Source organism: Salvia hispanica, chromosome 5 (genome assembly GCF_023119035.1).
Source record: "Salvia hispanica cultivar TCC Black 2014 chromosome 5, UniMelb_Shisp_WGS_1.0, whole genome shotgun sequence".
NCBI lineage: Eukaryota > Viridiplantae > Streptophyta > Magnoliopsida > Lamiales > Lamiaceae > Salvia > Salvia hispanica.
Window position 1 is genome coordinate 9,726,997 of NC_062969.1, and position 18,250 is coordinate 9,745,246.

At 34.9% G+C, this 18,250-nt stretch overlaps 3 protein-coding genes across 3 annotated transcripts; 2 read left to right on the forward strand and 1 right to left on the reverse strand.

The window, feature by feature from the left end:
- Nucleotides 1-2,728: 2,728 nt before the first annotated feature.
- LOC125186953 (ER lumen protein-retaining receptor erd-2.2-like) lies at nucleotides 2,729-6,278 on the reverse strand. The gene is made up of 6 exons (XM_048083443.1): nucleotides 5,921-6,278; nucleotides 5,093-5,292; nucleotides 3,960-4,100; nucleotides 3,765-3,845; nucleotides 3,316-3,440; nucleotides 2,729-3,226 (listed from the first exon to the last, which is right to left on the reverse strand). Exons 1-6 carry the CDS (start codon nucleotides 6,141-6,143, stop codon nucleotides 3,178-3,180), a joined length of 819 nt encoding a protein of 272 aa, XP_047939400.1. The 5' UTR covers nucleotides 6,144-6,278; the 3' UTR covers nucleotides 2,729-3,177.
- A 1,273-nt stretch (nucleotides 6,279-7,551) lies between these two features.
- Nucleotides 7,552-11,451, forward strand: LOC125187455 (pentatricopeptide repeat-containing protein At1g09820-like). Its single transcript, XM_048084051.1, has 2 exons — nucleotides 7,552-7,701; nucleotides 9,380-11,451. Exon 2 carries the CDS (start codon nucleotides 9,577-9,579, stop codon nucleotides 11,344-11,346), a length of 1,770 nt encoding a protein of 589 aa, XP_047940008.1. The 5' UTR covers nucleotides 7,552-7,701; nucleotides 9,380-9,576; the 3' UTR covers nucleotides 11,347-11,451.
- A 4,780-nt stretch (nucleotides 11,452-16,231) lies between these two features.
- On the forward strand, nucleotides 16,232-18,207 carry LOC125187328 (pentatricopeptide repeat-containing protein At1g09220, mitochondrial). Its single transcript, XM_048083893.1, has 2 exons — nucleotides 16,232-16,323; nucleotides 16,598-18,207. The coding sequence occupies exon 2, from the start codon at nucleotides 16,641-16,643 to the stop codon at nucleotides 18,048-18,050; it is 1,410 nt and encodes a 469-aa protein (XP_047939850.1). The 5' UTR covers nucleotides 16,232-16,323; nucleotides 16,598-16,640; the 3' UTR covers nucleotides 18,051-18,207.
- Nucleotides 18,208-18,250: the final 43 nt, after the last annotated feature.

The following is an 18,250-nucleotide window of genomic DNA, read 5'->3' on the forward strand; positions in this document are numbered from 1 at the left end:
TGACTCTCAGCATCAATTATCTTCTAGATACCATTCTCTTGTTTCTTTATTAAATGTCATTTTATTATTTTAGAATATCTTTTATAATATGTTTTATTTTATTTTATTATATTTGGTAAGAAGACAGTATACTTCATTAATTCATTCCATTCAGAGATTGAAAAAACAATATATAAAAATGAGTTTCACGATATATTAAATATGGATAACCCACTTTTCTATACTACAATGTCTAACCCACTTTTCTATAAATTTCTTAAAATTCATGCAGATCTTATATGGAGCAATTATACTGGCGGATGAGAAATAAATAGGAGATAGAGAGATAAATACTCCATGAAATACGTACTCCATAAGTAGTGAATTTAATTAATTATAAGTATAAGATTTATTTGGGGCGATTGTCCTGGATAACACTATTATCTTTCTTCTTAGATGACAAGTTGACAACCATGATACATTAAATTTTGCAAATAGCACCGTCCATCATTAAATGGCCCTATCCCTATATAGATAAAAGAGGTAAAAATTGAAACAATGATGATAGCCAATAGGAAGCTGGTGATAACATGATAAGAATCACTCATAATTAAAAATCATATATAAAAAAAAATCAGAAAATAGGAAAAGGCCAATATTTAAATTATTAGCATCAAGGGGTCCCTATTATAAACATCCATTTTGTAGAGCACTATAGAATAAAAAGTAACAGTAGCTCTGAAACTGACTTTTTGTATTTCTGCTTCACAACTCACAGCTGTATTCTTTCTGGAAATCTCGATTCTGCCAACCAACAATTATTTATTTTAAGAAAATATTTTTTTTTCGAATAAACTCATGGTTTTGATTATCAGATTAGGAAAATGTCTGAATAAAGAGGTGTGATTTTGATATGAATTTTAACGTAAATGAAAAGCTGGCAAAGGTATATTTACATATGTTGCTTTCTTCTAAATAGTTTTCAAGCCATTAGATTACAGCAATTATATGGCACACAATAGGCAATTGCAATCAAAGTTGTCTTATTACTAGTTTTGTATCCATTTTATTGGTTACATTTTTATAAATAAATTATGAAGTTGAATACAGGTGAATACAATAGTAGTATTTCTCAGATGTTATATAAAATACTCAATTTAAGGTGGCAAACCAACAAGTGTGATGCATATTTAATGATAACAGATTTTCTTTTTCAGATTGAATATAAAATTCACTGAGTATTTTTTTTATGCATAAAATGATGCACATTTCATGATAATAGATAACCATGATATACCCTTCCATCCCAACTAAATTAAGTTATACTTACTTACTTTTTTTTTTTTGAATGTCCTAACTAAGTTGAATTATTTCTTTTTTTTTTTATAAAAACAAAATATCAAAATATCCAATCACTATTATTTTATCAATTATATACTTACTCTCTCTCAATCTTTTTTACTCTATTCCTTTCTTTTCTTTTTCAGCAAAATTTCTTAATCATGCCAAAAGTTTTGACTCAACTTAGTTGTGAACTTGGGATGGAGGGAGTATTAAATTTTAGTAAACATTTTATGACCATTGTAAATCATACAAAAACCAATATTCTAGATTTGTGCCTATTTATTGAGAGGTAATGAATTTACTCAATCACCCACTTATATATGCATGTACTATTATAACTACTATAATAAGGTTATAAACATTTAGGGAAGTATAGGAATACGCATGCTAGATTTTAGGATCCTTTTGTGGTCATTATGTTCATGAAGTGGCAGTTTAATTTTCATTTCTTGATTTTCTTTTTTGTAAGTGTCACATAGAACATACGTGATGCAAATTTTATAAAATAAAAGAAGAGACTTGCTGGATATTCTTGGAATAGACGAGTACGGAATAAAATTTCAATATCAATTGTTTAAACAAAAAATCATCTTGGACTCAATTATTTGGTGCTACTAGTTAGTAGATTTTTTATTTTATTGTTTAGACTTTATAGCGCATATACGATAGACAAAGTGCAATACGACTGTACTAAACTAAAGTTTGTAATTGTTTTATCAAGACCAATTATGTTGCCATTAAATAAATGTTTAAATCATCATTACCTACCAACTCTCTTGTTGGAAAAGATAATTTGGAATCTAAGTAAAGTTCTATCAAGCAACTTTTTTAGGAGTGCAAAATTATCACCAATTAATATGACTGGGCCTGGGTCTGGTCAAATGAAGATGTGGAATTTATTGTGACTTTTTATATTTAATCCATCCCATCAAAATAAACATTCTGTCTATTTTGACACATCCTTAAAATTAGTCTATTTTTAGTTCTAGTGATTTTTTTTTAATTAGATGAACCCTCGTTCTTCGCTAATTATATTTCAATAATTTTTTATAGGGAGGAGGAAGTAGTTTGGATTTTTGATGACACACTTTCTGCACAAAGTTACTCTTTCTCAGGAAAATGAACAGATTTCTTGGATTTTTCAGGAAATAGCGAAAAATGTATTTTTTTTTTTTTATTAATCCTCTTCACCCTCCTTTTTTCTATGTACATATATAATATATTGATGAAAAACTAGATTTCTGAATTTAAAACTGCCAACCTATTAAGTCTACATATTCGACTAAAGTTCAAATTGATCATCTCTATTTGTCCGAAAAGCTTTTTGCACCATAATTAACAAGTTAATCATCATATCAGAAAAAAAAATTCAAAAAATATTTAATGTTCGTATATTTACAACATCTAAGCAAAAGCCTCCAATTTTCATGTAGGAATCCATCTCTTACAACTGAAAGCAAACAATGACACATAAATAGCTCGAGTCTAAATTTAATCCATTTTGCACAAATGAGAACAATCAAGAGCTAATAAAACAGAGAAAACAAGAAATCTACTAAACTAAACTTATGTAAAATTAAACTTACAAGGATAATTGTTAAATATGGACATTAATCTTTCTCCTTCCGCACAGTCACTCTACATTTTTCAGCTAAATATGGCACCGTTGACGAAGAACCGAAACATGCTTGCATCGTGATCGACTCTATAGAAAATTATGGTGTAACAAAAGAATCTGGTGAGTTAAGTCAATTTTGATATCCAGTTTGTTGCAACCTCTTGATTTCTGTTAACCAACCAGAACCCCCATAAGCAACACTAAGAGACAACGGGAGAAGCTTGCGTAGCAACTGGTTAGACCACTCCAGAAGGAAGGCGTAACACGAGCTGACCACCGAAAACGCTGCAGGGAACCAAGATTGGTGCATCAAATTTAAAGCACTTGGAGAAGATAAACACGCACGCACCAGCAATGATAGAAGGGATGCATACCTTTCGATATAGTAATAGCAAAAGTCGGCAAGAATGAAAGTTTGAACAATTTCAGAAATAAGAACCATTGATGGCCAAAGGCCGTAACCCAGTGCCACGAGGAGATGACCTCGACTGTCCAAAACCTGCCAAATACAATTGGGCAAATGTTATACTCCTACTGAAACCTTCGTAAACTATCCACATACTGAGAGAGGATTCTTGGAATCTGGGCGATGATGATGATGATGGAAATTGTCATAAAATACTGTGTTTTACTTCATGGAACACAAAAGGTTTAACTTTTAAGACAATATTAAAAACAAACGCTACACATATGAACTAAAGGTTCGAAGGCCAGGGATGTAATTATGTAACCGAATGAGTAATTAGGTAAGATTGGGCACGGATTTTGCTATATAAGAACCAAATGAAATACTTTGAACTAATGGCAAGTCTGAGCATCAAACCTGAAGGACCCAGTGAGCACAGCTCAAGAACCTCGCAACACCCAATGCAAAAACATAATGAGCAGTAAAGGGTTCAACAATCTGCAAACCAAACATTAGAGTGAGTCAATAGCTCATACATTCTATCTGTCCAAACTCACAACACAAATGCTAACAATGTGCCTACAGGAGTAGCATTTCCCAAGAAGATTCTACCTTTGTGTTTTGCATGACACGTAGCTGTGGTAACACGGAAACAGCTTCCAGATAGACACAGAAGGCCCAGAAAATCCTGTTAATGAGGTGGTGTGATGTAGTTGGGTGAATTACTAAAGCTAAAACAGCACAAGGGGCCAGCTGCACAAGCATGAGAATCTCTTTCAGAAGGTGAATGGTAAAAACTGAACAAACATGTAATTACATATAGACAGACATTGGATATGAATAATATGATAGTTTAATTTATACTCCTACTTAGCAATGTTCCATTTCTTAAGCTATGATCACTACAGTTTTTCTAGGCACTAAGTAGCTAAATATGAAACCATAAAGGAGTAAATATCAATGAGGAAACATGAAGCAACAAAAGAGGTGGGGAGGAAACTCCAAGTTGAATTGGAGCTGTCTCAATAGCTTCAAACTTATGCTAGGCTCATTAAGGCAGTGAAATATACGAGGAAGCTCAAAATACATCCATTTACATAATATTAGTAAGGAGGCCAAAGAAATATCCTGAGGACAGTCACAAATGACAAAAAAGGTTATTCTATCAGACATGTGAATCTCAATCTTATTTTAAGCTACAAACAAGAATTCTTCAAGAAAGAATCCTCTTCCTCATATACAAAACAACTCCCAAAGGACTAAGGACTAGGGAGTCAATGGTAAGATAAGCCTATAAAGACTAAAGAGGTCAGAATTGCTAACAGCTGCAGTAAAGAGCACACATGCAGATCTTCAGCTGAAACTAAATCAGCCAAAATTTCCTGAACAGAGAAATAGAAAGATTTCATGATCTCAATTAAAAAATAACTGGAAAAAGATAGCATCAACCACCATTGATTGGAGAGTGGAAAAACAAATGTAAAAATCTTTATTCTTGGTTTTGAAAGATTTCATGACTTCAATAAAAAAATTGGAGATAGTAACATTAACCACCATTGACTGAAGAGTGAAAAAACAAATGTAAAAATATGTTCTTGAAAATACGTAGAAAACTGGCTTTTCCATAAATATCACAAATGCTAAGATAAAGTTACTTAATGAAGTTACTAATGATAATCCCTGTAGAGTTATAGTACTAATCAAGCTGTTGATTGAACACATCAACAATTCTAGAAATGGCTTACCACATAGTATAGCAAAAAATTGTCTTTATCTTCCATATAACTTGACTTCAATTTAAATCTGATCATATAAATAACCCACAAGGTAGTAGCCAGCGTAGCCAGGTCGAGCACAGTATGTATGTCATATTCCATGACAAAGCTGCAATACAATCTAACAGCCAAAAAGATTGCTGTTAGCTCCTGTGATTTGAGTGAAATCCCTGCGACAAGATAATTTGTATAAATGAAGAGAATCAGCATCGACTGAAGTTTAGAACACAAAGCCAATGGAAAATTTTAAATGCACATAGTTGTCAACAAATAACTACAAATTTTTGAAGTCTAAAGAGACCTGAATCTGAAAGCTTCAAACAATAAAAAAAGATCAACACTTAGCATAGAGTTTGAGCAAAATTACAGCTCGTAACATTTTCTTGTTTTTTTAAATTTTTTTTATAATATCGCAGCTGCAATCAATAGCAGATATTCTTATTAATTTTTCAGGTAAAAGAATGCCGACAAAAAGATGAACAAATTAGAAACATGGAACAATTAGTTTTTAAACATTTCAGTAGCATCATAATATAACGATAAGAAGATGAACATCAATAGCATCATCACGTTGCATTCAGGAAAAGGCTCTATTTTAACCCTCAACTCAATCAACACACGGATGAGAATTGCACGTATATAAAAAATCCAAAAAATTCACCCTATTGCAACTACTTCGCATGGGAAAGGGAAAAGAAACGTAAGAAACATCAATTCTAAACGCTCCAAATGCGTTCCTCATGCGCCAATTCCACACTTGAAAGCATATAACAAAAAAAAATAACGAAAACGCCGTACCAGCGCAAGTCTTCTCCTTCATCAATTTATAGATAAGAACGGAAATTCCAACCGAGTGCACAGCTTCCGCGGCGACAAAAAGGTTGTCGTGATCGTTGACAATGGCGCGGAGGACAATGAGCACGGCCATGCCGGTGATTACAGCGAGGAACGCCTTCACCTTGGGCGGCTGCCGCCGCACCCACGCCGTTACGGACTGGATCGGCCTCTTCGGGGGCCTCATCGTCGGATAAATTAGCTGATTATCTCTCTAGGATTTGAAAATTGGGAGGATAATTTTTGGGGGAAAATTTTGGTGGTGAAGGAATGTATGAGTAGTTTTTACTTTTTTTTAACTTGCAATGCAATAGAGTTTGATAATTTTAGGTTTCCACAGAAATTTGAATGGAGATGAGAGATTATATTTATTTTAGTGGATAAAATAATTAATGATGACAAGTGGTTTAAGATATTAATATATTTATGGATATTTATTACAGTAGTACTCCTAAATTAATTTTGAATAGTATTTGAATACCTATCACGTATACTACTACATTTTTGATTTTGCCAAATAAATCCATCTCAATCTCTCAGATATGGCTCTTACTTTTATAATTTTAACGATTTTATTTTACTGAAAATAGAATAGTTGTATAACCATTACGGATGCATAAATATTCTTGGTGGTGGTTGAACTAATAAATATAGAGTAAACTAATAAATATAGGAGTTGGAGGTTAAGGCAGCTACACCAGAGCCAATAGCGAATCCATTTTAATATGCCTATAATGGTAATATTACTATTAACTTTGCAAATAATCATTTCCTTCACTATTCATTCATTAGTAAGTTACGTATTTTTTTATACAATTCACATATCCTTCTTCCGTCCCACAAAAAATTTACTCTTTTTTTTAGTTCATCCGATTAAAATATGTACTTTCTAATTTTAAAAATTAATCTACTCAAATGGCAAATAATATTTTAATAGAGTATATAGTTTATTAATCCTAACAATTCAAATATCGAGTGATATGATAGCCAACAAGTATCGGGTATTTGACATCCATGAATATTAAAAGAGGATTCAAGATCATGTATTATTTCAGATTTGCGGGAATATGCACATAGACTACCTGCATAATTTCAATAGTGTTAACTTCTTTAATATTTTGTCGCGATTATCTCATTTTTTCACCTAATAAATTTGTACTACGCTATGCACCAAATAAATTACAATATTATTTTACATTTTTACTAACATAATTATTAGTACTAATCTATTGTTTCATAACTCAGACTATTTGGTCCTTATTTTTAGTTTCACCATTATATTCTTCATAGTAATTGTTTTAAAAATATCTATTTAGTTGTTTTCGAAAGTAGGAACGTTGTATAAGCATAGACAAAAAACCGTAATTTCTCATTTCTGAAGTGTCATTTATTTTAATGATTAAATTTATTAAATGTATCAAAGATATGAGAGAGAATAAGTTGATAGCACCTTGAACTTAAATCTAGATATTTATTGGGCTTGGGGTTCAAATTTTGAAATGCAACAATCTGCTAGTTAACATAAATTAGAAACTAATTTCGAAAAAGAAGCCCAATTAAGCTATTTTTCGGAAGCAGAAACGAAAACTGAGCTCGCTGCCAAGTGCCAACCATCATCCCGCCATTTTCCGGCGCTCGTTGCTTTCACCTCACATTGCTACTCTTTCCACTTTCTATCTTCTTCAGACATTACTAAATAGGAACAATTTCAGTTGAAGATTCAACCCGTTCGATTTTATACACAGGTAAGAATTCTACCTTTTCATTCCCTTCTGCGTGAAGAAATTTCTTTAATTAAAATTCAGTCCTGGAATGAGAATAAAAACCGTGGCTTCCAATTTGGTGATTTGTATTGACATGTTCGATTTTGTTTAAACTGAAGGTATATATATGCCCCTTCACCACTCCCCCAGTCGTTTCCCCTGACCGGAATCTACATGAAGTGGTTTTGTTTAAATTGAAGGGTTTTAGCTAGGATTGAATCTACATGAAGTGATTTTATTTATACTTATTTGGGAATTAATGAAGTGTGACAAGATTTTAAATTGAATATTTGAGGACCTGAAATTCTGGGAGTTTTGTTTTGATTCTGAAACTGTTGTAGTCACTCTACTCTCCAGTAAATCTGTAATTGTGTTATGATATGTTAGGGTGTAAAGTTAGTGGGATTGTTTGGCAAATGTCTGTGCTGTAAAATAGGGGAGGTCTGAAACCCTAAGTGGTGGTCAAAGTTAAATATATATGAAGTGCTATTGCTCAAAAATGGCCTAAACATGCCAAAGATTAGAAGGGCCGAATGATATGCTTTATAGGAGTTAGGACTTAGTGATTTTGTTCTGTTTCCTTGATAGTTGACTTCAAAAACATGAACCGGTCATGAACCATAGGGACTGATATTTAGAGCTCCCAATTTGGTGATTTTTTCCAAATTGTTGGATCATGTTTAATTTGAGTTTAATTATGTGTGTAGGAATTAATTAGTAAACATTGTCTGTGAAATAAATATCTAGTCTTGAAGTGTGATTACATGAGGCTGAACACTTTAAGGTTTTAAGTTGACGGTTACCTGAATTTGTAATTTTTATACTTGGTTTGTTAAGCAAGCATGATGAAACATCTCCTTGGAAATATAGAATATCTCAACCATTCTCTCTCGGAGTTTAGGCCTACTTATCAAGAAACTGAAAAATTATTATTTTGTTAGATCACGATCAATGAGCTAATTATGAATTTTGTGTAGTGAGCAAAAGCCATCCAAGCATATTAGTAGTCAAACTGTTTGAAGAAAGTTCGTTATATTTTGAAATCAGTTGGTTTTTTTCTTTGAAGTTCATGAAATATGGTCAATTATATCAAAATTATAATCCTAATTGAGTAGAAAAGGAATAAGATATGGATGAATCAAAATAAATTTTTTTAAAGTTTGATTATTTTTCAGAGTGCAGTATGAATGTACTATCATGCACCTTTCTTTCCTATTTATAATACTACAGTAGTAATTTTCAACATCCTTTTACACATTCATTTAGCAGCTCTGTATGCGTTATCAACGGATCAAGCAGCACCTCGGGGCATTTTACAGTTATGCAGTGCTTGTATACTAAACCAAATGAAACAAAATTGATTAATTTGTGGAGTACTTACATCTAAATATACCAAAAATCATAATGGTGTCTTTCAGATAAGTAACAGAAATAACTAATTCAAATATTATTTACGTGAATGGTGAGATATTGTGTTTTTTTGGGTGGTAATGGATTTTCATTGTAGACGACAATGTGGAAAACACTGCCAAATGTCTTGCTTTTGAGTTATTCTTTACTGTTTTCCATCTCTTCTTGTAAAAGTAAAACTACGTGCATACAATTGATGCAGTTGAGTAATATATTCTTATACTAAGTCTATTTTTGGTGTTTGTTGCAGGCTCCATAATTGGCTAGAAGAGGTTTTCACCATGAACCCTTCATAAAGAGAGAATGGTGTTATGGTTGTTAAGGATCGAAAGAATGTAGTTAATTGGATAACTTTCTGCCCTCACCGCCCAAGGCCAAACGCTCATAAGAGCTGCAAGTGATCGTTATATCTAAACCCTAGCATAATCGATATCCGTACTCGCTTCGATGTTCCGCCTCTTTTCACAGCCATGTCTCTTCCTTCATACACTTGCTGATCCGAATTTCCAGTCCCGAATTGCATCCACCATCTCCCGCCAAAAGTGGTCGGAGCTCAAACCAATTATTCAATCCTCCACTCATGCCGATTTCTTACACCAGCTCTTACAATTCAATAATTTCGACACCGACCTCGTTGTATCCTTCTTTAAATGGTCACAAAAGAGATGCGAGGCCGCCTTCTCTATTGAGGATCACGTTAGACTTTTTATCTTGCTAGCGAATGAGAAGAAGTACCCCAAGCTTCGGTCTTTACTCCACATGTTTCCGAAACAAGCAGAAGCCCTTTCAATCTCCACGTTTTGTCACTCCCTTTTGACTATCAGTGATAACGCGTGCGCAAATATAGTTGTATTTGATATGCTGATATCGGCTCTTGTGAGCAATGGGAAGGTTGATTTAGCATTTGAGGGTTTCATGCGGGCTGGGGATTATGGGTTTAAGCTTTCTGTGCGTTCGTGTAATTTGCTGTTGGCTGCGCTGGTGAAAGATGGTAGGACTGGAAATGTGGAGTTTGCATATAAGGAGATGGTTAGGAGGAGGATTGGGATGGATTTGATCACGTTTAACACGGTAGTTTGTGGGCTTTGCAAGGCTGGAAAGTTGAACAAGGCGCGTGATGTCGTGGAGGATATGAGTATTAATGGTGTGGCACCCAATGTGGTTACTTACAACACTTTGATTGATGGCTACTGCAAGAGGGGCGGTGAGGGGAGAATGTACAAAGCTGATGCACTGTTGAAGAATATGGTGGAGAAGGGGATTTCTCCGAGTGTAATCACGTATAACATTCTTATTGACGGATTTTGCAAGGATGGCAATGTGGCTGCCGGTATAAGGATTATCAAGGAAATGAAAGACCAGGGTGTGAGACCAAGTGTGCTCACGTATAACTCGTTGATTAATGGCCTCTGTGGTGATGCAAAAGTCGATGAGGCATTGAGTTTAAGGGATGAGATGGTGACAGTAGGTGTGGAGCCAAACATTGTTACTCATTCCACATTAATCAATGGATATTCGAAGAATAATATGTTGAAGGAAGCCAGGGACTTGTTCGATAATATCATAAGCCAAGGGATTGCATTGAACGTACTGACATTCAACGCTTTGATAAATGCGTACTGCAGAGCGGGTGAATTGGAAGAAGCAGTAGCTATATTCAATCTTATGTTGGACAACAAGGTTTCTCCCAGTGTATCAACGTACAATTGTTTGGTCGGTGCTTGTTATCGCAATGGACAGATGGAAGCAGGGCATAAGCTTCTGAGTGAGATGGAGGAGAAGGGGTTGAGATATGATGTAGTTACCTATAATGTTAGAATAGACGCAATGTGCAAGAGTGGTGAAACCAGGAAGGCGGTTAGGTTAGTGGATGAAATGTGTAAAAGGGGTCTGAATCCGAGCCATGTTACGTACAATACTTTGATGGATGGTTACTGCAAGCAGGGAAGCCTGAAGGCAGCTTTGGGGGTGAAGAAAAGAATGGAGAAAGAAGGGAAGCGGCCAAATGTTGTGACATATAACGTGCTGATTAAAGGTTTTTCGCAGAGGGGGAAGCTTGAAGAGGCGAATAGATTTCTTAATGAGATGCTGGAGAAAGGATTGGTACCAAACAGGATTACTTATGATGTGATTAAGGAGGAAATGATGGAAAAGGGATTTGTTCCGGACATAGATGGTCATCTTTATAGTGATTTGGTAGCTGCAGATTCCCCTTGAGTTTTGTTTACTGCTATATGTACATATTCTTTGAATTGTATACTTGATTTCAAACTATAAATTGGGACTTGTAATATGGCTCATGCCGTCCGCGAATTCGATGAAGATAGGGATTTTGGGAATGGTGCGGGTTCAAACAGATTTATAGTGATTTTTTCGAAACAATCTGCCCGTCCCGGGTTCAGGCAAAACGACATAATTAAACGTCTAGGAATTTCGTACTCAAAAATTAATTCTTACTCCCTTCGTCCGCGAATAAGGGTCCCGTTTTTCCATTTTAGTCCGTCCGCGAATAAGAGTCCTGGTTCACTTTTACCATAAATGGTAGTAGGGTTTCACCTTCCACTAACTCATTCCACTCACATTTCATTTAAAACTAATATATACATGTTAGACCCTTATTCCACTAACTTTTTTCCATTCACTTTTCTTAACATTTCTTAAACCCTGTGCCGCCTATGAATGAGACTCCTAATGACGGACGGAGGGAGTATAAACTATATAACCATGACTGTCATTTGCCATGCACAAAACTAATTCTTGCAAACTAGACATCCATGACTTTCATTGTGACAATGGTTTGTTGATATTCAACTTCCAAGCTGGTCAGAATGATTGTGGATGGTAATGCCCCAAGATGTCATGTATACAATATATAAAAGGGGAGTTTTGGGAGTATTTAAAAAAATAAGGTGAATTTTGGGGGTAATTAGGAAAATGCTCTTTTCAAATAGATATTACTATTTAAATATAACTGTTTTTTTTTATGAATAGTAGTAGTAAAATTACGCAAACTAAAGTTATTTAGTTTCATAATTAGTGGATAAGAGTTGGTTATTTAGTTTCCATAATTAGAGGATTAGTGGTATAGTTAGTGGCATAATAGCTTTCAATAATTTATTCAGCGTTTCATGGCAACCGGCTTTAGCCAGGTGAAAATCTCATTCCAACCACGAATTAACATTTTTCTATTAATTGATTGCCATTATTATATGAGACTCTTTTTCAATTGATTGAAATGAAATTTAGGTCAAGTTGATGTTTTTTATGAACGTAGAATGTCCATTGATGATTTTCTGGTTAACTCTAGCCTCTAGGATACCTGTAGAGAATTGATCAGTCTCTAGTGGAAATGTGTGCCTTAATCAAGCAGAACCAGGTTTTGATTATTATTGCATATTGTTCTTTATAAATATTTGTAATCCTTTAGCATTAAGCAGAGAAGAATAGAAAAGTATATTTTCATTTCCATTAGTTTATCAAGTTCTTTTTCTTTAGATTATCAAGTTTTCTAAATTTCTATAATTTAGTTATGAGTAAAGGCCAAAACTGGTCCTGAACATATGACTATTTTACGATTTTGGTCCTAAACTTTATCTTTTGGATTTTTTTGTCCTGAACATATGAAACTTTTATCTTTTTGGTCCTCCGTCAATAGTTCCGTTAATATTTAACGGTCAACGGATTTAATTGTAATTTTGACCAAATTAAGTATGTTAATTCTGATTTTTTAAGTCAATAATTATTTTTCTAATTATTTTAATAAATATTAATTTAATATCAGAAATATATAATAGAATTAGGGTTCTTTATTTCATTTCCTCAACTCGACGGAGCGTTCATTTTCCCGCCTTCATCTTCATCTTCCAGCTTTCATCTTTCTTTCTCTTCCTCTCAAAGACTCAAACCCTAGTTATAGAGCGTTCAACTTTCAGCAAAGGGTCCGGCGAGAGCGCGGCGGTCGATTTGAGCTGCGATTCCGGTACGAGTCTTGCAATTGCAAGAAATTTGCTTCACTTTGTATCGTCAAAAGCAATGACAAACCTACAAGGGGGAAGCTCTACTTTGTTTGTGAGGAAAAGGAGTGCACTTTTTTCAAGTGGTGCTCACCAATCGAACCAATTGAAGAAGACGATGATGTGGAATCATTGCCGACATTTGCCGAGACCGATGGAGACTGTTTAAGCTTGATTTTGGCATCAATCGATGACAATAATCGGGCCGTTCAGAAATTAGCTAGTGTTGTGAAGTATGGATTTACTTTCTTTGTTATTGTGATGTTGACTTGTATCTTGACGTTGAAGTAATGTTGTATTTTGGCATGAATCATTATGTAAAAGCTTTCTTTGGCATCAATGGATTTAGTAATGTATGGAATTTTATGGATTTAGTAATGTATGTAATTTTTTTGCAGTAAGGTATGTATTTTGAATGTGGAGTGAAGTTATGTATACTATGAATTTTTGGCTTTCTTTTGGTACTAATGTATGGATTCTTTGGTTTTCTTTTGGCAGTAATGAATGGATTTTTTTGGCTTTCTTTTGGCATTAATGTATGTATTTTTTTGGCTTTCTTTTGGCAATAATGTATGAATTTTTTGGCAGTAAGATATGTATTTGGCAATCTTTGGCATGACAACAGATTAATAGTTCTTTGAGCACTTTTATCAGAGCAGGAATACAAGTAAAGGTTATGCACACCAGGGGCATATCAAATGCAAAAAGATGGCCAACTGGTTTCTTTGCAACAAACACTATGTTGAATGGTGATGGTGAATGCCTCATTTCTTCCGCTGTCATTCTGCCTAAATATTTCTGCTATATTCCTATATTTCCACCATCCATCATCTATTCTTTCATTTTATATCCTAAAAGTAGTATGCAATTCTATTTATACTAATGAAAACAGAGAGTAATACAAAATCCAATTTCAATACAAAGCAAATTTGTTGAGCCAAAGTAGTACTACAACTGTACAACACCTTTTTCGGCCTACATAAAGCTCCATATATAGCCTTCTCACAACCACTTATCCAGTTATTCTTGCCTTCCTCCTCCGTGCTTCTTCTCCATCTTGGCGCTCATCCACTTGTTCAACTAAGTTCAGGTGATTGCTGTTGTGGGAGTTGCTCTGTTTTGAGTGAGAGATCGATGTCGCCAAGGCAAGGGAAAGTGATCAAAATTTCACCTTCACGATACGCGGTCGAGGCCCATACATTACGTCGTGGAAGCGGTGGAATTTCAGTCGGAGGTCGTGGTTGCGGTAGATTTTGAGAGGCAGGTGGTGGAATTTGAGTCGGAGATGGTGGTTCAGGTCAATTCTCAGTAGGAGGCGGCGCTTGAGGTCGATTCTCAGTCGGATTCGATTTTGAGAGGCAGATGCTCTTCCCCTTCCCCTCCCCCTTCTCGTTCTCCTTCTCCTTCTCCTTCTCCATCTAGGGTTTCTTCGTTCGGACAATAAACTAGGGATAGACGACAACAAGCTTAGCTCTCGTTCCGCTGGTCGCCGCTCGAAGAACGGCGCCGTTGAAGTCGAAGTGAGAGAATGAGCATTCCAATGAGCTTTCGAAGCTTAGCTCTGTATTTTGTTTTTTAATATTATTTATTTTGTATTTAATATGATATATTATTAAAATAATTATGAAAATAATTATTGACTTAAAAATCAGAATTAACATACTTAATTTGGTCAAAATTACAATTAAATCCGTTGACCGTTAAATATTAACGGAACTATTGACGGAGGACCAAAAAGATAAAAGTTTCATATATCCAGGATCAAAAAAGTTTAGGACCAAAATCGTAAAATGACCAAGACCAGTTTTGGCCTTTACTCTTTAGTTATTTTGTTGGAGTTCATAACAAATGCCCTTTTGTTATTCATAATTTACTTTGTACATGTAATGTTACTTTTATAATGGTCAGTTTTATTTTTTTATAGGGAGTCATATGTTTATGGGGGTTGAATGCTGATAAGGATGTTCTCCAAGCCACTGCGCTTCTGTTACGGATGTTTGCTTCCATCCCTTTGAGAGCATCATTTCCAGTGGATCCACTTATGTTAAATGCTGATAAGAAAATAACAACATACCTTGACCATGTTAGAGGAAGTTCGATACAAAAAAGAATCAATTTCTGGGAGGACGCAAAATTCTAGTAGGTTTAATTTGTTAAAGCTTCGTTTTGTTATATATTTCAATACATGAGTTTAGTTACATATTTCAATACATGAGTTTCATCAAATGATTACTAAAGTTGTTAATAGAATATACTCCTTATTTACACAAGTTTATTATTGCTCTTGGTTTATATATTTATTAATTAGTTATGTTATGAGATTTCTTAATTTTTTTTTATTTAAGTTACACACCGTAATTTAAACTAATTAATGTTTTAAATAAGTATGTGTTTTTTTGAAAATTTATCAATTTAAATAAATAAATTTTGATGTAGAATAGTGTAAACAAATCAAATGAGAAATGAAGAAGAAAGAAATTTGATATTCTTTTAATTAAAATAAAAATTAAAGTAATAATTTATTTTATATATTTATGATTTCAGATTTTATATAATGATATTTTTAAGAATTTATAAAATCATTTTACAGTATAAAATAAATTTAAATAAAAGAAAATGGATCGTGCATCGCACGTGGGTGATACTAGTTTTAAATAAAATTGGACTTTTTTTTTTAATATAACGGGCCATATAGAATTATTTAAATTTGATCTAGTTTTAAATAAAATTGAACCTTTTTTTTTTAAATATAACGGGCTACATAGAATTATTTAAATTTGATCAATCAGCGGGATTTTGAAGTACGTCAACTAATGTTTAGTAATTATTCTGAGATTATTAATGCATGTGGTTTTTCATTATTAATTTAGTTAACTGTGTAAGATAAAGAATAGAATTAATCAACAATAGTCAAAATATGTAACTTAAGTAATTAGTGTTTTGGACGAGAAAGCATAACAATCTAGATGAACTTGATGAAAACTGGATGAGAAATTTGTGAGAATATACCATCTAAAAATAACGAATTAATGAAACTACAAAAAAATGGAAATAAGAAAAGAAAAAAAAAATTATACTATTCATATTAAATTTTTAACTCTCGTTAATATTGAGAGGGCGAAAAAAAGAAAAGGCAGAGAGTTCTTGGAGACTCGAGCTTCAATTTTCTTTTTGAATCAAGGTAATAACTTCAGCTTTCAATAACTATTCCATTTCATAACTTCACCTTTCACTAACTTCTGGAATCCTATCATTCAAAGTTTTAAATGGAAGAAATTCGACTGTTAATGCATAGAAGAAAATTCGGAAAAAAATATTTAGCGAACATACGTTATACGTTAATTGTTAACTTCCTTTGAATAATGAATTTGATATATTTTCAGCTGAATATTTGTATTGATAAAGGTGCTCAATCCTAAACCAAAAGGGCTTGATTTCGCGCTTTTTATTTTCAGGCATGAGATCATAAAGAATTATGGCCTCCAAGTGTTCGATAAAATGTCGAATAGGCAAAACCAGTACAACAGTCTTCTCTCCCTGCTCCACAAGCACAGTCGTCGCCGCCGCGGCATTCAGCAAATCCACTGCCACCTTCTCCTCACAAAGCCGCTCGTCAACAGCATAATTAGCCTTCTTGTTCTTTGGAACTCCATAATCAAGCACTACGCACTCACTAGATTCCCACAAGATGCTCTCTCTCTCTTCAAACATCTCCGCAATCAAAGGAGCCCCTTTCCCTTCGATAGTATCACCTACTCCTATCTCATCAAAGCATGCGCGAATATGAAGAGAACAGATGTTGGGAGCCAGCTCCAATCCCTGAGCACTAAAGCAGGGTTTGATAGCAACGTCCATGTGCAGACCGCGTTGGTGAACATGTATGCTGATTCTAGGTATTTGGTTGAGGCAAAGAAGGTGTTCGATGGAATGCCTGACAGGAATATGGTGACTTGGAATGTTTTGCTGACCGGGTTTGTTAAATGGGGTGAGATTGCAGCTGCAAGGGCTATTTTTGACGCCATGCCAGAGAAGAATGTGGTTTCGTGGACCGGGCTCATCGACGGGTACACCCGCGCGAACCGGTTTCACGAGGCCTTACATTTGTTTCGGATGATGGTTGCGCACGAAGGGATCCAACCCACGGAGGTGACTCTCCTCGCGGTTTTCCCATCCATATGGAACGTAGGGTCGCTCGAGTTTTGCCAGATGATTCATGGCTACGGAGAGAAAAGTGGACTAAATGTGTTGGATGTTCGGGTTGTGAATTGCCTGATCGATGCATACTCGAGGAGCGGTAGCATAGGAAGCGCGTGGCGGATATTCGAGGAAGTTGATGATGAGAGGAAGAATTTGGTTTCTTGGACTTCAATGATATCTGCCTTTGCAATGCATGGAATGGCTGGAGAAGCTTCTGATTGCTACGAGAAGATGGAGAGCAAGGGTGTCGTGCCTAACTCGATCACGTTTCTTAGCGTGATGAGCGGTTGCAGTCATGGCGGATTGGTGGCCGAGGGGCTTGAGTACTACAGGAAAATGGTCGATGATTATGGGATTATACCCGAAATCAAGCATTACGGAGCTTTGATCGACATGTTGGGGAGGGCGGGGAGATTGGAGGAAGCGGAGAAGATAGCCCTAGGCGTCGCCATGGATGAGACGGGTAGAGTTGGGGTGTGGAGGACGCTTTTGGGTGCGTGCAGCTTCCATGGCGACGTTGAGATGGGGGAGAGAGTGGCGAGGAGGATAATGGAGATCGAGAGGAGATACGGCGGCGATTATGTGCTTATGTCAAACATCTTCTCTGCAGCAGGTAGGTTTGGAGATTCTGAGAGAGTTAGGAAGATGATGGATGCTAGAAATGCCTCAAAACTTGCTGGGATTACTCTCTCCACTTGCAGACATTTTTGATGGTTGGGAGAATCTCTCATTTCTCAGTACACAAAATCTAATCATTGTATTATAAATTTACAATGTAGTACTGCTGTATTTGTTAAAAAATACTAGGAAGTTTTGGCATAATCAAAAAGAGTAAAATTGATGGGATCTAAATCCTCATGTGTTTTTATTACAAGGTGTTTAGCCTATACAACTATATTTACTAGGAGTAG

What these genes read in the sequence shown, in the direction of transcription:
- LOC125187328 (XM_048083893.1), top strand. Translation starts at nt 16,641, where the DNA reads ATGTCGAATAGGCAAAACCAGTACAACAGTCTTCTCTCCCTGCTCCAC.
- LOC125187455 (XM_048084051.1), top strand. Translation starts at nt 9,577, where the DNA reads ATGTTCCGCCTCTTTTCACAGCCATGTCTCTTCCTTCATACACTTGCT.
- LOC125186953 (XM_048083443.1), bottom strand. Translation starts at nt 6,143, where the DNA reads ATGAGGCCCCCGAAGAGGCCGATCCAGTCCGTAACGGCGTGGGTGCGG. An exon ending in ATTTTTTGCTATACTATGTG is followed by an intron (nt 4,101 to 5,092) that starts GTAAGCCATTTC and finishes ATGCTTGTGCAG; the next exon opens with CTGGCCCCTTGTGCTGTTTT. An exon ending in GTGTCATGCAAAACACAAAG is followed by an intron (nt 3,846 to 3,959) that starts GTAGAATCTTCT and finishes TTTGGTTTGCAG; the next exon opens with ATTGTTGAACCCTTTACTGC.